The 21,595-nt window shown below is 45.4% G+C and overlaps 1 protein-coding gene across 1 annotated transcript; it reads right to left on the reverse strand.

Annotated features, from left to right (window-relative positions):
• Nucleotides 1–82: 82 nt before the first annotated feature.
• On the reverse strand, nucleotides 83–20,210 carry LOC306831324 (F-BAR and double SH3 domains protein 2-like). Its single transcript, XM_079355361.1, has 20 exons — nucleotides 19,971–20,210; nucleotides 18,234–18,331; nucleotides 15,977–16,022; nucleotides 11,492–11,568; nucleotides 11,208–11,352; nucleotides 9,285–9,418; nucleotides 7,548–7,602; nucleotides 7,333–7,461; nucleotides 7,120–7,242; nucleotides 6,928–7,023; nucleotides 4,739–4,855; nucleotides 4,040–4,138; nucleotides 2,751–2,903; nucleotides 2,507–2,641; nucleotides 2,341–2,424; nucleotides 2,037–2,220; nucleotides 1,722–1,945; nucleotides 1,377–1,587; nucleotides 1,232–1,296; nucleotides 83–1,130 (listed from the first exon to the last, which is right to left on the reverse strand). Exons 1-20 carry the CDS (start codon nucleotides 19,989–19,991, stop codon nucleotides 1,047–1,049), a joined length of 2,280 nt encoding a protein of 759 aa, XP_079211487.1. The 5' UTR covers nucleotides 19,992–20,210; the 3' UTR covers nucleotides 83–1,046.
• Between the last annotated feature and the right edge of the window lie 1,385 nt (nucleotides 20,211–21,595).

Genomic DNA, 21,595 nt, shown 5'->3' on the forward strand with positions numbered 1-21,595 from the left:
GTTCCCAACGTGACGTGTGAGCACCGGCACAGTGTGACGTCGTTGCATAGAAGAAATCCAATCAGCTCAGGAGGTGATGTCGTGATATTAAAAATCATTAGTATTTATGTGGCGATGATCGGGTGGAGACCTGGATGACTCGGGATACGAGGCGTTGATCTCTGACCAATCAGTGAAGCTGTACCAGTCAGTTTCAGTTAAAGATCATTTAATCTGTTGAGCAGATTAATATCCGCTGGTGAATATGAAGTTAGATAACTTTAGCAGCTGAAACAACTGTGACACTTTGAAGGCAGGGTTGGTCATTCAGAAACACTTCTGCAGATGTTGGTTGAAATTGTCTTTAGGTCCTGACAGAAATGAAAAACCTGTGTTCTCTGAAAAAGGATCAAAGTAAATCCATCCTCTGTATCAGTTTGTAAGCCTGTAAAAACTTCAACCAATGTCTGCCACGAGGTGCCAACCTGATCAACCAATCACAGCCTCGGGCTCATTCTCAGACGGGGCGCTGAGAGAACGCTACTTTCAGAAAATTACCAACGCTGCCTTTAATACCAAGCCAACAGAGTAATTTGATCATTGACTTCCATGGAGACTTCCTGCTCTGCTTTGTGTTACTTCTTATTAAGATTTGGAGCGCCGTAACTAAACACTGATTTAATCTCTTTGGATTGTGAGAAGCCGGGGTGTTTATACATACATTATATGTGTATGTGTATATATACTGCACTCGGTGAATTCGATTAGGTTAAAGAGGCGGAGCACAGGATGTGTAGCTTTAAAACAGACCAAATATCAGAGCTACGGCGGTAAAGGGAGAGTGAATAAAAACTGAACATGAGAGGGGATTAAAGGAGGACAGGAAAGAGAAAGGCACGTCGTTGCTCCACAGCACACTGACCCTGGGAGGTGCTCAGTGAAAAGACAGGAGGACCAAGTGTCCACGCCGCCTCGTGTCTTCGGGGGGTTTAAGGTTTCTCAGGTTTCCTTTAGGAGTCCGTTAAGAGTCCCAGCTGGTTCAGACAGAGCCTCCTTCTTCATCGCCTTCACACCAGCGTGATCTCCACCTCCTCCCTCCGCTTCACCTGCCCGCGCGGGTGCTGCTTCGGGGGCGGAGGAGCAGCACGGACCTGCAAACATCCACCACTGTGCTTCAATATGAATACTGACTAACATGTGAAGGTTTTTTTTTTTTTGTGTGTGAAAGTTAAAACGGCGGATGTGAACTCACGGGTCGAATGGTGCCGGCGCCGCTCTCCGGGTATTTTGGAGGTTGAGGGGAGCCTTGAGCCGGGCCTGAGGAGAGAAGTGGACACGGGTGAGCATCGGTTCTACTTTACTCGTACTCTGAGGCAGGAAAGAAAAGTCAATCTTACTCTGAAAGGGGCTTTTGTGTGGCGCCGGTGGCGGCCTGTGATGTCCGTTGTGATAGGAGGGAGGTCGACCAATAGGAGAGGCCGTGGCGCTGCAGGGACTCGACTGAGGAGAGGACATGGTGGGCGTTTGAAGGGGGCTGCTGTGGAGGGGCCCCGGCTGGAAGGGACTACGAGGGGATCGATCGCTCTGAGCCAGAGGTGAGGGGGACGCCTGGAAAACAAAGGGTTAAATGTGTTAAGCTGCTGATTCGTCAGTGTCGTTTCTCTGCAAAGATCCAGTTCTTATTTAAGTTCTGTGTGAATTTCACATTCGTGTCCTCTCCAGATGTTTGTCCTGTAACACACCTGTGCACTGCCGTCTCTCTGTCCGTCTCCGTTCTCGCTGCCGCCAGTCAGATCCTCCACCAGCACGGCGGGAAAGACGCCCACGACGCCGTTGAACTCTCCTTCCCAGAAGCCGTCGTCCTCGTGGGTCTCTCTGCTCAGGATGCGGATGATGGCTCCTTCTGGAAACGACAGCTCGTCTTCCGTTTGTCCCGCGTAGTCGTACAGCGCCTTCGCAAACGACACTGCAACAGCAAAAAAAGGACAGCTCGATGAGTTCGGGGTCGACCACGCTTCAAACAGTGGCTCCGTTTCTGTACAGGAGGCATCCCTCACCACTGGAGTCTCCGTTGACCGAGCTGGTTGGTATTTCAGTTTCGGGTTCAGTGGAGTTGCTGGAGGAGTGGGATCGAGCGTCCAGCGCGGCCAGAGCCTGCAGCATGCTCAGCAAGCTGTTGGACGAAGGCAGCTGCAAGTATTTCTCTGGGACGTAGCCGACCTGTCCGCTGCGGTTTCTGGCCTGCAGACGCAGAAAAATATAAACCGACTCCCAACAACAAAGGAAGCCTTAAAAAAAAACTCCAGTTCTGTTAAAAACACTGAAATCTTTAGCTACAAACGGAACGCCATTCAAACGTACCTTGACCCAGTCCTCCATGTCTCCATCATCGATAACCTCGAGGATTTCCTGCTCCTCGATGGTGAGCTCATCCGGCTGAGACGCCTGCAGACGAGGTAACAGTTCAGGTGGAAGTTTTTTGGACAGCATCAGACACGTTTAGCATTAGCTGGTGTTCTGTCCGTACCTTGTAGGAGTAGAGGACTTTGCAGGTGAGGGGATAGTTCTTTAAGGTGCTGGACGGGCTGGAGCTGCTGTCGTCCAACACTTCTCCACTGTCCTCCATCTCCTCCTCGTCCTCTCGCTCCAGATCTGCCGTTCCCTGCGTCGACACGACACACAGGAAATAAAAGCCTCCTTAGATAAAGCAGCGCTCGTTCATCACCTGCACGCTCATCTTAGAATACTTATGAGTGCTTTGTTGGCCTTACAGAGAGTGAAGGATCATGGGTATTGAGGTTGTTCCAGCGCTCGTTCTCCAGCTCCTCCATCACCTGGTTCATGGCGCTCTTCAGCCACGTTTCCACGGCGACACCTGCCTGCCGCAGCAAATCCAGACGGGCCTCTGCTTTCACTTTCACCGTCTGGCATCGAACGAAAAGTAACAATTCAAAAGCTTTGCTCATCTGTCATTTCCAAAACATTTACACGCACGATAAAACAAACAAAAACAACAAACCATCACAAAAAGCACCGACTGAAAACAACAAACATCTGAAGTCTACAAGAGAGGGAAGATCTAAAATCTTTTTTGCTGGAAAATGCTGTTTCCCTGAGTTCAAACTCGAGGGACTTTCAGAACGAGCCAATCAGAAGGTCGAGTCGTGAAGACGCACATATTCCACTCCAGCAGGTCGGTGACGTTCGGTGGAAGAGAAGGCCAAACCGACGCTCTCATATCGAAATAATCTGGACAACACACGAGTGGAGACTTTAAGAGATGACACCAATAGTTTTTTCTGGAAAGAGTTTTGGATTAAGGTCTAACGTGTAAAACTGTGCTTTTACTAAAAAGCAGCTTGGTGCATTTTCTCTCTTTGCACTGATTTGTTTTGGCTGGTCTGTAGATCTGACTCAGTCATGATGTTGGTTCGTGCTGAATCACAGCTGCGGTTCACACGGGACACATGCTGCAAACATGATGATGTTCATGACGCTCTTTTGATGTCGTATAAATAAAAGATCCTTAAACAGACACCAGTACGAACAAAGAAGCCCGTCTGATGACGTCACATGTTCTGTTATTATGTTACTTTGAGAGTCAAAGATTTTAAACTGCTGCTGACCCGCTTCAGCTCCCGTTAACCTGCAGGACCGGTCCAACAGAATAAACCCCAAAAAACAAAGTGTCACTTACACATACATGTGAGAGTAACACTAATCCAGAAACACACTGTGTGTGCAGCAGAGTGACTCCTTTAAGATGTATTGATGAGTCTATTGTTAAAGTTTGACTGCAGCACTGTGACAGAAACTTCCTCAGTAAACCAGCAGGTGGAGCACTGGGGCCACTTTTAGTAACATGACCCTGATTGAGAAAACAGAGGAGCCCATTTCTTACTCAATAACACACACACACACACACACACACACACACACACACACACACACACACACACACACACACACACACACACACACACACACACACACACACACACACACACACACACACACACACACACACACACACACACACACACACACACACACAGTTTACCTCTGCCCTCCTCAGACTCTGCCTGGCCACCTCCATCTTGGTCTCCATCTCGCCGTTGTTCTGCTCTGAGGAATCCTGCGTCCCGTATTCCTCCAGAGCCTGGAAACACGACACAGACAGATGAAGTGGTATAAAAAGATCCCGACTCAGTCATCCCCCTAATCAAAGACATTTGATTGAGCTTCAGCGGAGACGCAGTGACTCATTTCCTGCTTCATGGAAACAGATCCTGGAAAAAACGTCACTGTCAGTTTGGGAATAACTTCCCGATGCGTCTTTCACAATAAACCAGGAAGAGAGGTGGATGTCAGTAACAGATAAATAAACTCTTATCATATTGAACCTGACACAATGATTTTATCATCTCCTGCTTTGTCATCATCAACCTGTCAACCTTCATCATTTCTTCAGGTTAAAGGTCAAATTCCAGTCGACAAAGATATAAACAGCTCGTTGAACTCTATGTCGCCTTCAGAGAAGCGCTGTGATGCATCCTGTCCCAGTGATCACAGTACTGATCAGAGTCGTGTTCATCATGCTCTTAAGAATATCTCTGGTTAAAACGAGACCTTCTTCCTCAGGCTGCAGATGTTGCATGGTGTGTGTGTATAAGTATATCTCTTTTCCTTTGTGCACATGTGAGCTGTGTATCTCAGGCCTGCCTTCTGGATCTCTCCGTGAGCAGAATCAGGATCTCACCCTCTGAGTGTGGATGATGCTCTTGTATTCTCGGGCCACGCGGCTCGCCCATTTCCTCGCCTCTTTATCCAGACTGTGCTCCTCTGCCGTTCCATTCTCTTTCTCCAACTGCAACACCTGAAAACACACAGGAGAGAGAGAGAGACAGAGAGAGAGAGAGAGAGAGAGAGAGAGAGCGAGAGAGGGAGAGAGAGACAGAGAGAGTGAGTGAGTGAGAGAGAGAGAGAGAGACAGAGACACAGAGAGAGAGAGACAGCGACACAGAGAGAGACAGAGAGCGAGAGAGGGATAGAGAGACGGAGAGAGAGAGAGACACAGCGAGAGAGATAGAGAGAGATAGAGAGATGGAGAGAGAGAGAGAGAGAGAGAGAGAGAGAGAGAGAGAGAGAGAGAAAACAAACCTTTAAATCAAACTCTCTTCAATGGAAGACACAGAGTACTTCCTGTTTTTAATCGAGTTTGTCTGATTCTAAACGAAATGACTTCTTCTAGAAATACAACACAATCTTTCTAGAAGGTTTCCAAAACAAATTCTTGCCCAAGCTTTAAGAGGATCTTGTGGTTTTGCTAAAAGTCCTGTGAAAGAAGCTACCAGGGGGAGTCATGTTTACCCTTTCTGTCAGGCTGATGTGGCAACTTCCTCTTTACGTAAAACAACAAACACACACTGGAGCGTCTCAGCATCCATTCGGAGTCGGATTCTTCCGGTTTGCATGGAAGCATTTAACCATCGTCCAAAATGTAAGACAGTGTTAGAAAATCAATGTATAAATTATCAAGTGTTTTCATGCTTTTAGCTAAACTGTTATTCTAAGAGAAGGAATCATACTGATGGTACACGCAGAGCTCGTCACACAGCTGGATCCCAGTTCAATCAGAAGGGAGGACTCCTCTCTTAATCTAATTTCATTTTTATTACGTTTTTAGTTCAGATGTTTCCACATGACAACAGCCGTGTGTGTGTGTGTGTGTGTGTGTGTGTGTGGGGCGGGGAGGGTCAGTGCACTCTGGTGAGGCCCACTCACAATGCCTCCTTTTCACAGCTGGGCCGTTCACAGGGCCCGGCCCACCTCCTGCCCCTCCCTCACAGTTCAGCTCTATTCCTCACCGGATCCCTCCGTCTGGGGCGAGAGGTATGGGGGGTGGGAGGGGGGGCAGGAGGGCGAGGGGGAGGGGGGGGGGGCTCTCCACCACTAATGTTTTCTTTAGGAACAGGCTGCTGCTTGTTTGACTTCCAATGAAAACAACGCCAGCGTTTGCAGTTTGAACAAATTGTGCAGTGTTGTCCGGTGGAGCGGAGGACCGGAGCAGAGGAGGACCGGCGGAGTGGGCCAACAGACGAGCGTGGCTAAGAGAGACGTATGTGTGACACTGACAGCAGTGCATTACATTCCCGTACAGAAGCCTCCATTTAACCACAGCCGGATTTAGGCAGCAGGCTGGTCTTTATGGGAGGATGATCAAATATAGGTGACATTTATGAGAGGGCAGAAATGTGATGAAACGACCATGACCGGAGGAAACTGAGCAGAAATAGATTCCAGTCCATGAGACAGTGTGGGCTTCATGAGCAGGTGTGTGAAATCCAGGGGGCGGGACTAAACATCAACACGGCTAAATACAGTCGTCCCGTCCTGTGTGATGCAATTATGCAACTGCTGTTTGGAAATATCGATAACAAAAGCAGGTTGTGTTCGAGGGGGAGACTTAAAAGCCTCATGTTTGTTTTACGACAGAGAGATCTTTTTGCAAAACAGTGAAATAAACGACAGCGCTTCTTTTTGCTCAAGGAATGACTTCACGTCAGCAGGTTTGTTTTTGTTATAAACTGTAACAGGAAGTGTCTCTTGATAAACAGGTAGAGCTAAAAACAGGATGAGGAGAATGAGCTGGTTTTATAAAAGGTGTATATTTAATTTACTTTATTTAAGTTATTCTTTATGGCATTAAAACAGGGTACAAATAATTCCCCCTGAAGCTGAACCTGCCGTGCGTTCACGTCTATATTAGCGTTTCGAGTGTTCGTGTCTCACACAGCTGAGTCAGTTTATGTTGGACGTGGTGACAAGCTGAGACCTAAAGGTATCGTCTTTGAATCGACCGTCATGTCTGGGGTCTGGGGAACAGACAGAAAGAGAGAGCAGAGAAAATAAAAAGGAGGTGAAGGCTGTTCACATGTCAGGACGAACCGTGTCAGAGTCGATGGGCTGGTACATGAAGTGCGGCGCCGGCTGAAACATGAGGTTCCTCTGTACGAACAGCTGCTGGTGAAACTCCTCAGTCACCTACAGGATGGAAACACACGTGAAGAGTTTTTACATCCTGGTCTTTCATCAGAAGTCGTTTCATGGTGGTTGAGCGGGAGGGTTTTTCCGACTCACTCCGTTGGAGCTGCTGAGGATCTGGTTGAAGGTGTTGTGGACCGCCTGGTACGTTTCCAGCTCCGTCTGACACAGTGACACCAGGTAATCTTTTACCTGCTCGTAGATTCTGCCGTCCAACACCTGCGGGTCCAAACACAAAGTAGACGATTACGCTACGAGTGCTCCTCCGATCATCAGCTTACACATTCACAGCGGGCGCCCGGGTCTCACCTTGATGCAGTCCATCAGGTCGGTGTCGTAGTAGCGCTGCTGGTGAGCGTTAGCGGCTGCTAGCGTTAGCAGGTAGTCGTTTCTGGCGTGTGTGGATTTGGAGTTACACTCGCTCCTCTTGGCTTTCAGCTGGAACGGCAACGTTCAGATTGTTGAGTGTGGCACAGAAACGACTCCAAAGAGCGAGCAGTTTATTGGATGTTGTGATGTCATACCTTCACACTCGCCCTCTGGAGACTGGACCTGGACTGGAAGAGACTCAGCTTCGACCTGAGCACAACAAAATAAAGATGAAGGCCATTATCTGACGTGGATTGGCTTCGAACACAAACATGTATTTGTTACCTTTATTCTAAATGTAGTTTTGCATTTAATCAGAATGTGTTTGTTTTTTTCGGGTCCGTGATGTTCGCTCACACTCCTGAACAAAAGGCCTTCTGGATTTTTTAAAGACTGATTTGGGGGTTTTATCCTTTAATGAGAGGAATAGTCTTAGAGCCAAAGGTCAGACTTGAACCTTGGCTGCCAACAAACATGTTGAAGAATCTGAACAAATGACTGTAAAAGTCAGAAACCTTCACATTGAAATAAAAAAAAGAGCAACAAATGACAAAAAAAATGAAGAAAGCGATGCGTTCAAAGGAAGGTGTGACGGAGGAATCTGATGATTTAACCTTCTGTGTGGAGCCAGCAGACATGTACAGTGCATGTGGAGGTCAGAGTTTCTCTGTGTAACCTGCTTCCTCATATGCATGTACATGTACTGATGAAATGAGGGAAATGACAGCGTACAGCACAAACAGATGAGCTGTAAAGTAATTGATGAAAACCTTTGGTAAAGCCGATGTTTTCACCCTCACAACTCAGTGAGTCACCGTTTGATTTCACTCTGCAGGAGTTCAAAGTCGTCTGTGTGTCGTCGAGGTGTTTGTGCCGATCCAGCTGAGGCCTTTCTGACACTTCACAGAGCAGCGGCTGAACTCCAGAACAAAGCGCGCTGGAGTGCAGAAAAATGTCTGCAATGTGCCGAGTGTCAGCGTGCCAGCTGCTCCTGTCGCGCCAGGACGACACAGAGAGTTGAATATGAAGCGTTTGTTGGGCTGAAAGTTGTTTGAAGAAAGATTTCCTTCAGCTCAGAATGTGTTCAGCTTGTTTTGGTTTCTCTCGGATGTGAGCGCCTCACTATGAGAGACGATGAATGTGCAGAGTTCAAGCCTGAAACACTGTTTCGGGAAGAGGGGGGAAAGTTTCCGTGTGTTCACCTTAAAGCTCCTTTTAAGACGACAACACATGAGCAGGAAATGACATCACAACTAGTCTAAAACACACGAGCTGGCGTCGTTCGCAGTTTACACAAGTGTGAAGTGAAAAGCTTTTACTGCACAAACACTAAAAATGGAGACAGATTTTTTTCCGAGGGGAAAAACTAAAACTATTTTAAGACTGAATATAAAAATGTCAACCAAAGGAGAACTTTCAAGTGTTTCAAATTCTTCATTTGGGGGATTTTTAAATAACTTATCAATGGAATTTTAAGTTAAAAAAAATAATGGGAATTATTGAATCTGAAATGCTTCTCTGGTCTAACCAACAGTTTCAAACACAACAGCATCAGTGTCCTGTAGTGTCAAACTCTCAAACAAAGGAGATGCATTCAAAACCAGGTCCTACTGTGGGAATACTTCCTGTTTAAAATAATTACATTATGCAAATGTCTTCGTGTTCTCGCTGGTTGGCGGCGGCGGCGGCGGCTGATGCGTTATTCTCTGGAGGAGGTGAAAAGTCTCACAGACGGTTCACGATTAATGTTAAATTAGATTAACTGATAATCTGTGTTACTGAAGTAAACTATGTTCAAAGATCAAACCAATCAGCTGCCAATAGACAAGTTTGCATTTCAGTGCCATAAACGGCATCATATCTGACAGATGTTTGATGAGTCTGCTTCATACTTGGCTTCCAGCTCCGTCTTCTCTCGGACTGCCTGCGCCATCGTCTCGGCCTCCTGGTACTTCTTCCTGCTCTTGGTCAGCTCCTTCACCGAATCCTGCAGCTCGGCCTGAACCACCACCAGCTGATCGATACACTGAGGGCGCGCGTGTGTGGAAGAGACGCAAACAAGAGCGTGGTTTGCATTTATGTAAACACCTCCTGACAAATACATCCTTTAAAACTCATTTCAACTTACCTGCAGAAATCATGAGGGAGCTTATTTGTGTCATAACGACATGTAGAAAACAAGAGCAGCATTATACGCAGCAGCAGAGAGCAGCGCTGGGTACTTTACAGAAAGGTACACTCAGACTTCCTCCTGATGAACCTCGGGTCAGTCACTGACAGGAATCATTAATGATAAGAACGCCAGCTGTGACGTCTGTTTATTACACCTTTTACACACGGGTTGTTAACTCTCGGTTCTTTCTGGAAGCTGCTGTGCAGAGACCAGAGGGCGAGGTGGTCTGCTATCAAACGTGAAGGGATTTGAAAGAATCTACGTGCACTGCACACACGTTACGTTTATGTTCAACAACAAGCAAATACAGATTTTATAAATGGATACTTTCAAAACGTATAAATGGACATTCAAATCTTTTATCTGTGGTGGAAATGTCACGTTTAAAAATACATCATTTAAAAAGCTCAGTTTGTAGAGGAAGCTAAAACACGACATGAGAGCTCTGTCTCTCTCTCTCTCTCTGTCTGTATGTCTCTCTCTCTCTCTGTCTGTATGTCTCTCTCTCTCTGTCTGTATGTCTCTCTCTCTCCCTCCCTCTCTCTCTGTCTGTATGTCTCTCTCTCTGTCTGTATGTCTCTCTCTCTCTCTCTGTCTGTATGTCTCTCTCTCTCTGTCTGTATGTCTCTCTCTCTCTGTCTGTCTGTCTCTCTCTCTCCCTCCCTCTCTCTCTGTCTGTATGTCTCTCTCTCTGTCTGTATGTCTCTCTCTCTCTCTCTGTCTGTATGTCTCTCTCTCTTTCTCTGTCTGTATGTCTCTCTCTCTCTGTCTGTATGTATGTCTCTCTCTCTCTCTGTCTGTATGTCTCTCTCTCTCTCTGTCTGTCTGTATGTCTCTCTCTCTCTGTCTGTATGTCTCTCTCTCTCTCTGTCTGTATGTCTCTCTCTCTCTGTCTGTATGTCTCTCTCTCTCTCTCTGTATGTCTCTCTCTCTCTCTCTCTGTCTGTATGTCCTTCTCTCTCTCTGTCTGTCTGTCTGTCTCTCTCTCTCCCTCCCTCTCTCTCTCTCTGTCTGTATGTTCTTCTCTCTCTCTGTCTGTCTGTCTCTCTCTCTCCCTCCCTCTCTCCCTCTCTATCTCTCTCTCTCTCTGTCTGTCTCTCTCTCTCTGTCTCTCTCTGTCTCTCTCTCTGTCTCTCCCTCTCTGTCTCTCTCTCTCTCTGTCTCTCTCTCTCTCTCTCTCGAACATGATTCAGTCAGCGTTGACCAGAAAGAAAATAAATGTGCGACGCTCTGTGCGGAGAAGACACTCAATCACTCTGCTGGGTTACCAGGAGACTGAAGAGTCATCCATCTCTTTGTCTAAGTAACTCCTGATGTTTGAATGTTTGATGGATGCAACTGAAACAAAAACATTCATGAGTTCTTGATTTAGACTCCTGAAAACTTCCTGAACTGTTTTTTCACTTCAACATAACCCAAAGTTTTCCCTTCGAGCCACATCGAGTATTTTTAATGTGAAGGCGATGTGAGAATGCAACAGGAAATATTTGGTCAAATTTAGCGTGAGCCCGGCGTGACGTGACACGACCACAGATTGTATTCAAGCACCCCGGGCGATCTCCGTGCACGTGATGAATGTTGCGTTCCTCTCTTCGCTCTTTCAGTGTGATGGTACGGCATGTGTTGCCTTCAGGGGCCTTACCTTCCTCAGCTGCTGCTCCTTCTGAAGTCGGACCGTCTTAGCCGGATCAGCGACTTGGACTTTGTAGTTATCACAGGCGCTGATTCTGGACTGCGTGACCTGGACCGTACCCTCTAAATAATCCTTCCATACACAGTACATGTTCCTGAACAGAACAAACACACAACGGAGGAATTCATTTCAGCTGTCTCAGAAGAACAGAAGAAGTGAAGTGAGGCTGTCCCTTCATTAAACAAGAGACAGTAACTTTACACGTGAGCGGCTCCCTGATTGGATGTTGTTACCTCTGATCCGTTTGTTCGCCTGGAGGACTGTCGGGCCACTCTCGCTTCAGATACTGGTTCGCCAGCTTCTGGAGAGCCTTGAAGAGGAGACACAAAAACAGGGATGACCTTTCACCTCTGACACCGACATCTCGTCTTCACACAGGACAAGCGCCGAGGACGCCGCCCCTTTCTGACCTCGTCCCATAAACCAGCGAGCAGCCAGAGCGTGACGAGACAGAAGGAGCAGAACAAAACAACATCTTCTCTTCATCAGGGTTCAAGACTTATGAGACGAGATCAACTCCAAACGTAGAGTCAAGTCTCTCTGATGTCAGCGCTGCAAGAACCTTTTCATCTTTTTTAAAGATTAGCTGATTTCAATGCAGATCAATGTGAATATTTGGACCAGCTTCCCTCCATAGTCAAGATCAGATTCTCTACCTTTGACCGAGGGTATCCTTTGAAGACCTTTAAAAATAATAAACTGTGAGGATGATTTCTTGGGTGTTTGTGGTCACACATGAATGTCTGGTAGTTTTAAAGTAGTGCTGCAGAGTCATCGTTTTATCTGAAATAAAACTCAGCAAGCTGAAGCACCTTTTTACTTATGTATTATGTATAACATGATTTTGATTGGGTTCCAATGTTTACTTTAAAAAAATGTCAATTCAAAGGTTGTTGGAGCTTAATAATGGTCCTCATAGCTGTTGAGTTTATACTGAATGTAGGAGAGCTCTGGACCTGAAGACAGGATGTTTGGCTTTAAGTTGGAAGGATATTTCACCACGCGGCGTGCGGCGTGTGATGAACGTTTAACACCTTCACACGAGTGACGTACATGTCGAACCATTTAAGATTAAAAAATGACTGCATGAAGTCGGTGTTGTCATACTCAGTGGGAGGATGTAGTAGGGGGCGGGGCAGTACGCAGGTGAAGTCATTCTGAGGTTAACCACCTCGATGGTTGTGATCCCAGTGACATGTTTCATACGTGTTTCATACATGTTCCCAGGCTGAACGTTCCAGTGTCGTTTCAGTGTTATTTTCTGCGTTGTGATGTCACTCCTCGGCTGCAGCTCACGACTGCCATATTAACTTCTTCTTCTTCTTTCAAAACCAACTTAAAATGTTCCCTCCGATCGTTACTGACAGGGAGACTTTCAGGTATTGCCAAACTGTTTTTTTTTCTCCACACGTGACGAGTGAGGAGACACATACCAGAGCTCCCGTTAGAAACACACCGTAGCTCCTGAAGAATGTGTGACCTCGTTTCACCCACACGTCTCCATCAGGCTGATGACCTCTGCTCGAGTCGTGCTGATGTCATCATTGCATGTACTGTAACTGCAAATGTTGTTTATATGAAACATCTGTGTGAACACCCACAGGTTCCACAGCATCACACGTTTTAAAGGTCGAGTCTGCTCTGAGTTTTCTGTGGTGATAAATCCTATAAAGCAATTCTTCACATGGTTTTAGTGCAAAAGGCTGTAATACATGGATATATATATATATATATATATATATATATATATATATATATATATATATGTATATATATGGATATATGCTACATGTAGTTTAACAAGCTGGCTGTTCACCATCATGTCTCATCTTTTTGTAACTTTGAGCTAAAAATCAAATCAAACGGCCGTTAATGAAATCAGTCCATCTCTCCTGCCTCTGTGCACTTTGGAGAGACGAGCTCTGAACTCGCTGGTCTCGGTGAGCTTAGTGCCAAAGTTTCAGAGCGGCTACAAACCCGACCATTGTAGGCTCTGAGAGAGAGAGGATCGCCAACTGAGCGAGCCGAGCGGACACGCCTGAATACTGCGATGGGAACAAGGGGAGGAGGAGGAGGAGGGATGTGGGGACAGCGGAGGAAGAGCCGCACAGAGGAGGACATTTTAACCACACGGTGTGATTTGAATAGTAATCAGCTGACGGCTGAAGCAGCTCGCAGGTGGAAGAGGTGAAGAGAAAAGACGCGCAAAGAGAAGAAAAAAAAGGAAAGCAGCGGGTGTGACCAAAAGGGAACCAAGTGTTCCAGAGACGCTCTGACCCACTTTGATTCAACCATTGGCAGCGGGCGCCGCATCACACAACTTTCAGCCAAAGCAGTAAGACACACAGGACACCTTTCAAAATAAGACCCAGGATTTAAACCTTAAACATAGATGAACATGGGGTCGCCGGTGGCGCAGCGGCAGTGCGCGCGATCCCATGTATTGAGGCTCAGTCCTCGCACGCGGGCGGCCCGGGTTCGCGTCCGGCCTGTGGCCCATTTCCCGCATGTCTCTCCCCACTCTCTCTCCCCCTTTCCGACTCTATCCACTGTCCTCCCTCTACAATAAAGGCATAAAAACGCCAAAAATAAATCTTTAAAAAAAACAAAAAAAAAACATAGATGAACATTCAGGTGTCAGGTACCAGAAGATGATCTAATGATCCAGTGTCTGCTTCTGACTCCACAAACATGTGATCACACAAGATATCAACTGTGACAATAGATAATAGATAACAACTCACAACACGTTACGACGGAGACGAATTAGAACGAGCGGAGCTGCAGCAAATCTGACTCTTAAAACACTGGTATAAGCTGGGCATGCATATCCAATGAAACACACATGCACCGGGTTCCAAAGCCTCGCCTGCAGTGCAGCCTGACCTCGACTATCCGCTAAAAAACAAAAAACACATGGCTTTATTTGACTACTCATTTTTGAAGTCTGGCTGCATTCAAATACATGCAAAGTTAATGTGTCAGGGGGTGATTCATATTCGCCGCTCCTGAACGCGGTCCAAAACAACAAATACCCGCATACCGACCGTCCCACTGTTTACTTCTTCAAGTTGATTTACAGACCTGCCGAAAAACTACGCTCGTGTTCAAGCTGCCCGAAACGGACAATCCAGCCAATCAGAAGTTAGTTCGTCTGTCTCGCTCTCCCGCGCAGAGTTCAGCGTAGTATTTGTACTCCTCTTTCCTTAATCTGAGACATCATACATTTTTTATGCAGGCTGACATGAATACATGGAGCGAGTCAAGCAGACATAAATAATGCACAAACAGGTGTCAGAGATTTTCAACCACAGCGGTCTGCACACACACTCACACACACACACACACACACACTCACACACAGTCGTACGTTTCAGCTGAGCGAGCCAACAGAGGCGTTTTCTGAATGTAAGCAGGGTTTCTTCTGCTCAGGAAGTCCGCTTTAGTAAAGTGGCGTCTCGAGGCGTCAGCATCCAGACTCAGACTCAGATGTGATATTTACGCCTCTGTGGTGTCTGGACTTCACTGTGAATGTGACAGAGGCTGAGCGGACAAACTTCAGGATGTGATGAAAGCACTGAAGTCTTGAGTTCTTCAACAGATCGTCTGAATTTATCCAGACTTTAATGATTTACAAATAATCCTAAAAGGAACCACATATTTCATGACACGTTGTGTTGGACACGTCGCTAACAGTTCATCCTCTGCAGACTTCAGGCTGACATGGACCTCATGCAGTTCTGCGACACATGAAGCTGTTGTGCTCAGATTACACATCAGATTCTGAGGCCGAGTCCTCGCTGCACAGGTCGTGAGTTTAATCTCGCCCCTCTGCCCGTATCATGCCCGTCTCTACCATCACCTCGACCTGTGACCTGTTCTCAGAGCGGTACAGTAAAGTCTGGTGTTGTGACCAAAGCAGCTGAAACTCTGCTTCACCAGCAGAGGGCAAAGAGAGAGAGAGAGATGAAGAAGCTTCAGTTGGATGGTTCACATCATGACTTTATTTAACATCCAATATGAACCCTTGAAAGTGTAAAAACCTGAAGGGCAGAAGGGCAGAGTCTGGAAGATAAGAGTGAACACATCGGATGTGGTCATTGCTTGCTAGTACAGTATTGCATTATTGCAATTAGCAGACAGTCCGAGGCAACATCTTCATAAGAGCAGTACGCTCTGCTCCTGAAATAAAGGTGACTCAGCGTGGTCACTTTATCTCCCAGCTGCTGGGATGAAACAGATCCATCCTGTTTGGCTCAGTTCAGACCTTCATGGAAACAGGAGCAGACGCATGAGAGCAAACAGGCCGGACCTGCCGACATGCCCCCACTCTTCACAGCGGTGCTGGACATTCCTCACACGGCTGCAAAACCCGAACAGAGCCAAAGAGGCACAGAGCGGATTTTCAGACGGACGACTGACATCTCCAGGAAGCTGCACGGCGAGGAGACAGCGAGCCAGAGGATAACGAGTGGAAGTTGTTTCTCTCTCTGTTGTGGTGTTTGTTTCTGCGGCTGCTAACCGTTTATGAGATTTCTGGCCACATGTGAACAAAGAGCTTTCTTAAGGCCACATCCTCAACCCCGCTGTCATATGGTGTGTTGGGAGGACAGAATCATAAAAATGGCGAGTATTTTTAGCAGCGTAAATGACAAGGGAAAGCCGTGATGGCGTTACCGAGCATCAGAGGCGCTGTGAGAGATGACAGATTTACTCACCTGGGCGTAGTCTCGCTCTACAGCCGCCCTCTTTTGGCTGAAAGTCCTAAAAAAAGAGACAAAGTGACTGTTAGCATATTATCGTCAGATAATCAACAATACACTCATAAAGACAAACAGTAAAGGTCATTTATTATTCCAGCAGTACAGATCAGTGACGTGGGGCCTCATTTGAAATATGTTGGATAATGTGCACGTCTCTAATAAATGTGTTTGTTGTCTTATATTGACATGCATGTAGAAGAACACGCTGAACAAACAATCATCCAGTCTTTTTTAATAAAACAGATCAGAGGTGTTTGAACTCCAAACCTTCTGCAGCAGAGAGCCATCGAAGATGAACGTGTGCAAATGAAACGCCAGAAAACACCATTTAAAAAGTGATGCCCGTCACAGTGGGGGGACAGCAGCAGAACTCGGCTCGGGGAAAAGGGAAGTAAAGGAACTTCCTTTTGTTGCATGTTCATCATATAAATGTGAATCGTGTGTATTGGTCAGGCATGTGGGACTCAAAGGTGGATGTGAAAGTAGATAAAAAATAAGAACAAAGAAATCACTGCAGAAGGTCGGAGTGGTTACAGAAGCTGTAAATCTTCACATGTGGGCTGAGGAATGCGGGGCATCCTGATGCATCTTGTTTCTGTGTATTTCACTGTTTGACGGTTGATTTACAACAACAGGAAGTAAAGCAGCAATAACTTCAGTTGAATTTACACTAAAGTCTAAGAAAAGAAGGGAGGTCAGTGTCCTGGGAAAAATGTGACTGCAGCAAAATCCTCATTAAGTCATTAAACATGTCGAGACTCGACTGCCATGCTCCACCCTGCTCTAAACAATCTGGCTAACTTCCTGGGAGCTTCCCTCTCTTCCTCTCGCCCGCTCCCTTCCTCTTCACCGCTGCTCCGAGGCTCCGTCTCTTCCAAAGCCCCCCCATTACTCACTTCCTGTCCTTTTCCCAAATGCTGCGTTCGCTGACGAGCGCACGCAGCTTCCAGTTTGCTGAATCATTTCTGGTCGGGGCTCGAGGGAGAAGCGACCCCCCCTCGCAAAATTCAATACCCGTCGAGTTTGACATTGTTTCAAACAGACCAATGTTAGCGAGCCTCCCACGGCGAGCGATTCAAAGCGCTCGGAACATCTGGCAGCTCTCTATGACCTTAGCTTCCAGCTGTTTGAAAGGTTCAGAGCTCTGCCACCAACCACAGACAGGAAGTGGGGAGCCAGGAGGCTGTCAACTCAACCCAAAACTAAGACTGAAAACACAACCACAACCTTTAGCTCCTAAACCTTTAAAAAGCAGCTAATCACAGAGCTGGAGCTCAATGTTTACCTGGACGACTTTCACACTTCACCTTTTGGATTTAGTGGCAGATAAATATTCTTGAAATGAGGCGAAACTATCTTTAAAAGACAGGTCACGAAAGAACATGTACTTAGAAGATAATCAAAAGGTTGAGAGACAGATGTGGAGAAGGACTTTAATCAGCAATGCGGCTAAACCAATCATATCGAGGCATTTCAGAGCAGAGGCTGAAATTAGCTTTCGCAGCAAACACAGGGTGTTTATCTGGAGCTCGTGTTCAAAGTCAGGACTGCAGTGCAAAGTGTTTTTTAAGTTTGATGACGCTCGACGTGGCTCTGCCCGTGTGACCATGTGACCTGCCGATCAGTCACACATGATTGTTACCCTTCAAGCTCTTCCATGTACAGACGCAGACCGAGAGCGTTAGCAGGTACAAACAGTTCACCCTAACAGCTGATGTGTTACAACTTGAGGTGTGATACTCCTATTTAGAGAAAACACTATGTGGTTTTTTTTGTTTCCTGTCGTGTTTCTTGACCAGACTTGCAAAGATTTTATTTTTTGTTTGTTTTCATTGCTTATAAAAATAGAATATGGCGATAACACGATTAGTGCGAGAGCTGCACGATGCATCGGTATCGAAGGAGCTTCAATAACACCCTCGAGTAAATCCATCAGAAGGTGAAATTATTTTGACTTTGGATGGTGAACAGTCTACATTTACTGTAGCCAGCTTCACTGCAGCGTTTAACGTCCTGAGTTTATGTCAATTCAGAATCACTTTCAGCCAGGATGAGGTGTACGATCAGTTCAGCGATGAGGCACTAATCAAGTTCAAATATCACAACATGAATCTGAATAATTATAACTGAGCAGCTTACTGACAAGCTACATAAACACCCAACAAGTCTCCAGTTCATGGTGTGGTGTACTCTGTGTCACCGAGCCGCTCACCTCAGGTCCTCCAGGAGGTCACATTCTGTCTGGTGCTTGACGTGCAGTCTGCTCATCTGCTCTGCGTGAGTGTGTTTCAGCTCCTGGGTGACCCGGACCTGTCAGGAGGGGAGAGACTGAAGGGTGAGACAGAAAGACACCAGTCCCGTCTCCTTGTCTTCAGCACAAACAGAAACACGAAGAGGGTCCCTTCACTTCGTGCTGTTTAAAGATAATTCCCATACGGACGCCAAACGACTGGAAAAGGAGCACGCTGTTGATTCAGCTGAGCCTGCAGTCAGTACGAGACATGAGAGGAAGCAGGACGACAAACTTTTAACTAACTGTCACTTCAAAAAGACTAAAATCCTGCTCAGGTTTCAGTCCTTCTGGACTTTAGACACACCGGTCAACCTTTGTGTGTGCACACACTGAGTGACAGGGACGTTGGGATTTTTACAAATTGATAAGCAACGCTTAGAAGAGTAGTGAAGATGCATCAACAAATGTAAAATAAAGTGCACATGAAGCAGGTTAAAAATGTCATTTTGTAATATCGACTTGTATTCAGCAGCTGATGACTCATGTGTTATTGACGGATAATAAACTAAAGAGTGCATTCAGGCTGATTATCATCATTATTACATCTCTAAAATTAAGCTCCTGGCTCATTGTTGTGTTTTATAGAAGTTGTGATATCAGAAGTGAATACATTAAATACACTAAAAGACTTAATGAGTACCCCCCCCCCCCCCCCCCCAATTGGTGCCTGCCTAGGGCCCCACCAGACTCTTGAATCGGCCCTGCCAGCACCTCAATGTACTACAGAAACGCTGCTGAGCCATGTTTTTGAAATATGATCCCCCGTGAACATTTTTTTCCGGCACCGAACCAGCCTGTGCCAAGATTGGACTTTTTTTTTCTCCACGTTTATTACCTGCAGACTAAAGAACGCTTTAAAACCTCGTCTAAAAACAGATCTGTGCACTTTATTACATCGAACTATGTTGTGTACACTTTAGACGGCATGGACTGATCTTTTCTCCCTTGCACCCTCCTCCTCCTCCTCCTCCTTTCGGGCTTTTTATCCATGAACGAGAAAAGTACACCAAAGACCATGCAAAAAAATCTGACTATTTACTGCTGCAAGGCTGCAGGCAAACAAACGTGCAAGAAAACAGCTTCATTTATCGCGTTTACAGGGAGTTTAAGTCCACTTTAAAAATCGGCATGGATAAATAAACCCCTGGAAAAGCATTTTATTCGCTTTCCTTGCAGAACGTGGTTTGTGTATGGAGCAGAGGGGGAATCAAACGTTTGCCTGAATCACTTTGGACGCAGATTCACACGTCGCAATGTGGGCGCACTATTTTCCTCAAGATGTGCCCATTAGTTTCCAATGCTTCTTTCGTAACATAATAAAAAAAAAAAATAGAGTGACTTTTTTTTTGGACGCCTGTAGTTTTGAAGGTGTCCCCCCGTTTGAGAGGGAACTGGCCACTGGTCTATTCTCCTTCACAAATTGAGGCACATGGGACCTTTTTTTTCTCCCGTTAAAAGTTTTCCTCCTGAAGCCGCTATTTTTTTTTTTTAGAGAAACAACAAAGAACTTCGAGGGCAAACACTAAAAACAAATGTGGGAAGTGTAACGAATAGTAAAATAGACGTACATTTCCATTAAATATGCAACACTTCGTCGAGGACGTTTCCAGACAAGTAACTTAGCAACAACGGCTACGAGACGGTCAAAAAACTCACCTTTCTCGGTGGGGGCTGCATCCTTAAATCTTGACATAAAAACTACAATAGACGAAAGTTTATCCGTTAAAAAAACTTTTCACAAACAATAACAGAACAAGGAGTATTTCAGCCTGGGTCAAGCGGCCATAGCGAATCCAGTGAATCGTAAGTTGAGTCCCGTTGAAAACACTGTGGCCCCGGGGAACAGAAAAAAAAAACACAACCGTCAAGTCCTAAAAACCGTTACTGAGCACACTTCCGGTCACATTTTTCAGAATAAAATCTCAGGACAAAAATAAATCGAGTTCTTCCGCGGACGATCATCAAAGTAAAAGAAAGAAAGAAATCCCGAAGGAAATTCAAGCAGACGGTGCAGACATTTGAAACTCTCTGCCTGTCAAATATTAAAATATTTTATGTTCTTCTGGGGGTTGAGAAACATTTTTAATTTGCAATATTCTTATGTTGTCAAATAGTATAAGTAATTTAAAGGTACGATAGGAAAGATAGAACGAAATAAAATAGGAGAGCATATAATAACTTTATGTTGTTGCTTTTGTAGCCCTGTGTTGATTCACTCGAGTGAATATGAAGGCCTACATTTACATGGATAACCTAAACTGAGCGTGGCATCTAAAAGGCCAAAGGAGTAACTATGGATTTTGTTTTTTAATTGTTTTCTGAATTTTTAAAGATGTTTTGAAAAGGTGATAAATCAAACAAAACGTAATAAAAACAAATCTGTTTCTGACTGAATGTAAAATGTTCGTATGTTAGATTCTTTTAGGAGTTTTTTTTTTTTCCAATCGAAGTCAATCTTCGTAATCTAAACCATTTTGACATGGCGCCCTCTAGTGGCGACGTCTTTTACTGTAAACATAAAGGACGTGAGTTGTTGTTTGCCTCTTCTCACAACTTATGTTTTGATTTTGAGAGTCTCGAGTGTTCATTATCAGTTGATAAAACACATTTCTGATAAATCACATATGAACACACCATTGTGGATTCAGCAGCTTCGTTTTACCAGACAACTACAACTACTTAATAAAGTTATTACAGTTGGATAGAAACATCTTAACAGGAGTCAGATGGCTTTTTGAGGTGTTTTATGAATAAATATTTACATTAGACAAAGACTTTGTACTAAAATATCTCCCTTTTTCAACTATCAATTAAAACCTTATTGTCATATTTTAATAGAACTGTTGAAAAAAGAAGATGAACTTCAATAATCAATCAATTTTTAAACACAAATTTTTAAACACTTGGTCTTCACCTCCTTATCTTCTTAAAAATAATTTTAACTTGGATCCTTAAATACCTGATTTCCTGCTTGTTATCTAAAGACCTGGTTCAAGTGCTGGCTGATAAGTCCGGCCACATTACCACATTTCATTGTACGTGTTCCTCTAATTATGCCAGGCTTCCTCCCACCCTGCCTGTTATTGTGTTGGCATCCTGGACTGGTTCAAAGACAGATCAAAGATTAACAACGCGGAGGTACATGTTAAACTCCTACAAAAGTCAAACTTTTACAGCTACACTGCTCTTAGAAAGTGGGTGACGGCGCCACCTCTTTATGTAAGGCTGACAGCCACAAGCCAACACCTCTTCATCAATGTCACCTGTCATTTTGCACAAAT

This window comes from Symphodus melops (assembly GCF_947650265.1).
Source record: "Symphodus melops genome assembly, chromosome: 11".
Taxonomy (NCBI): Eukaryota; Metazoa; Chordata; class Actinopteri; order Labriformes; family Labridae; genus Symphodus; species Symphodus melops.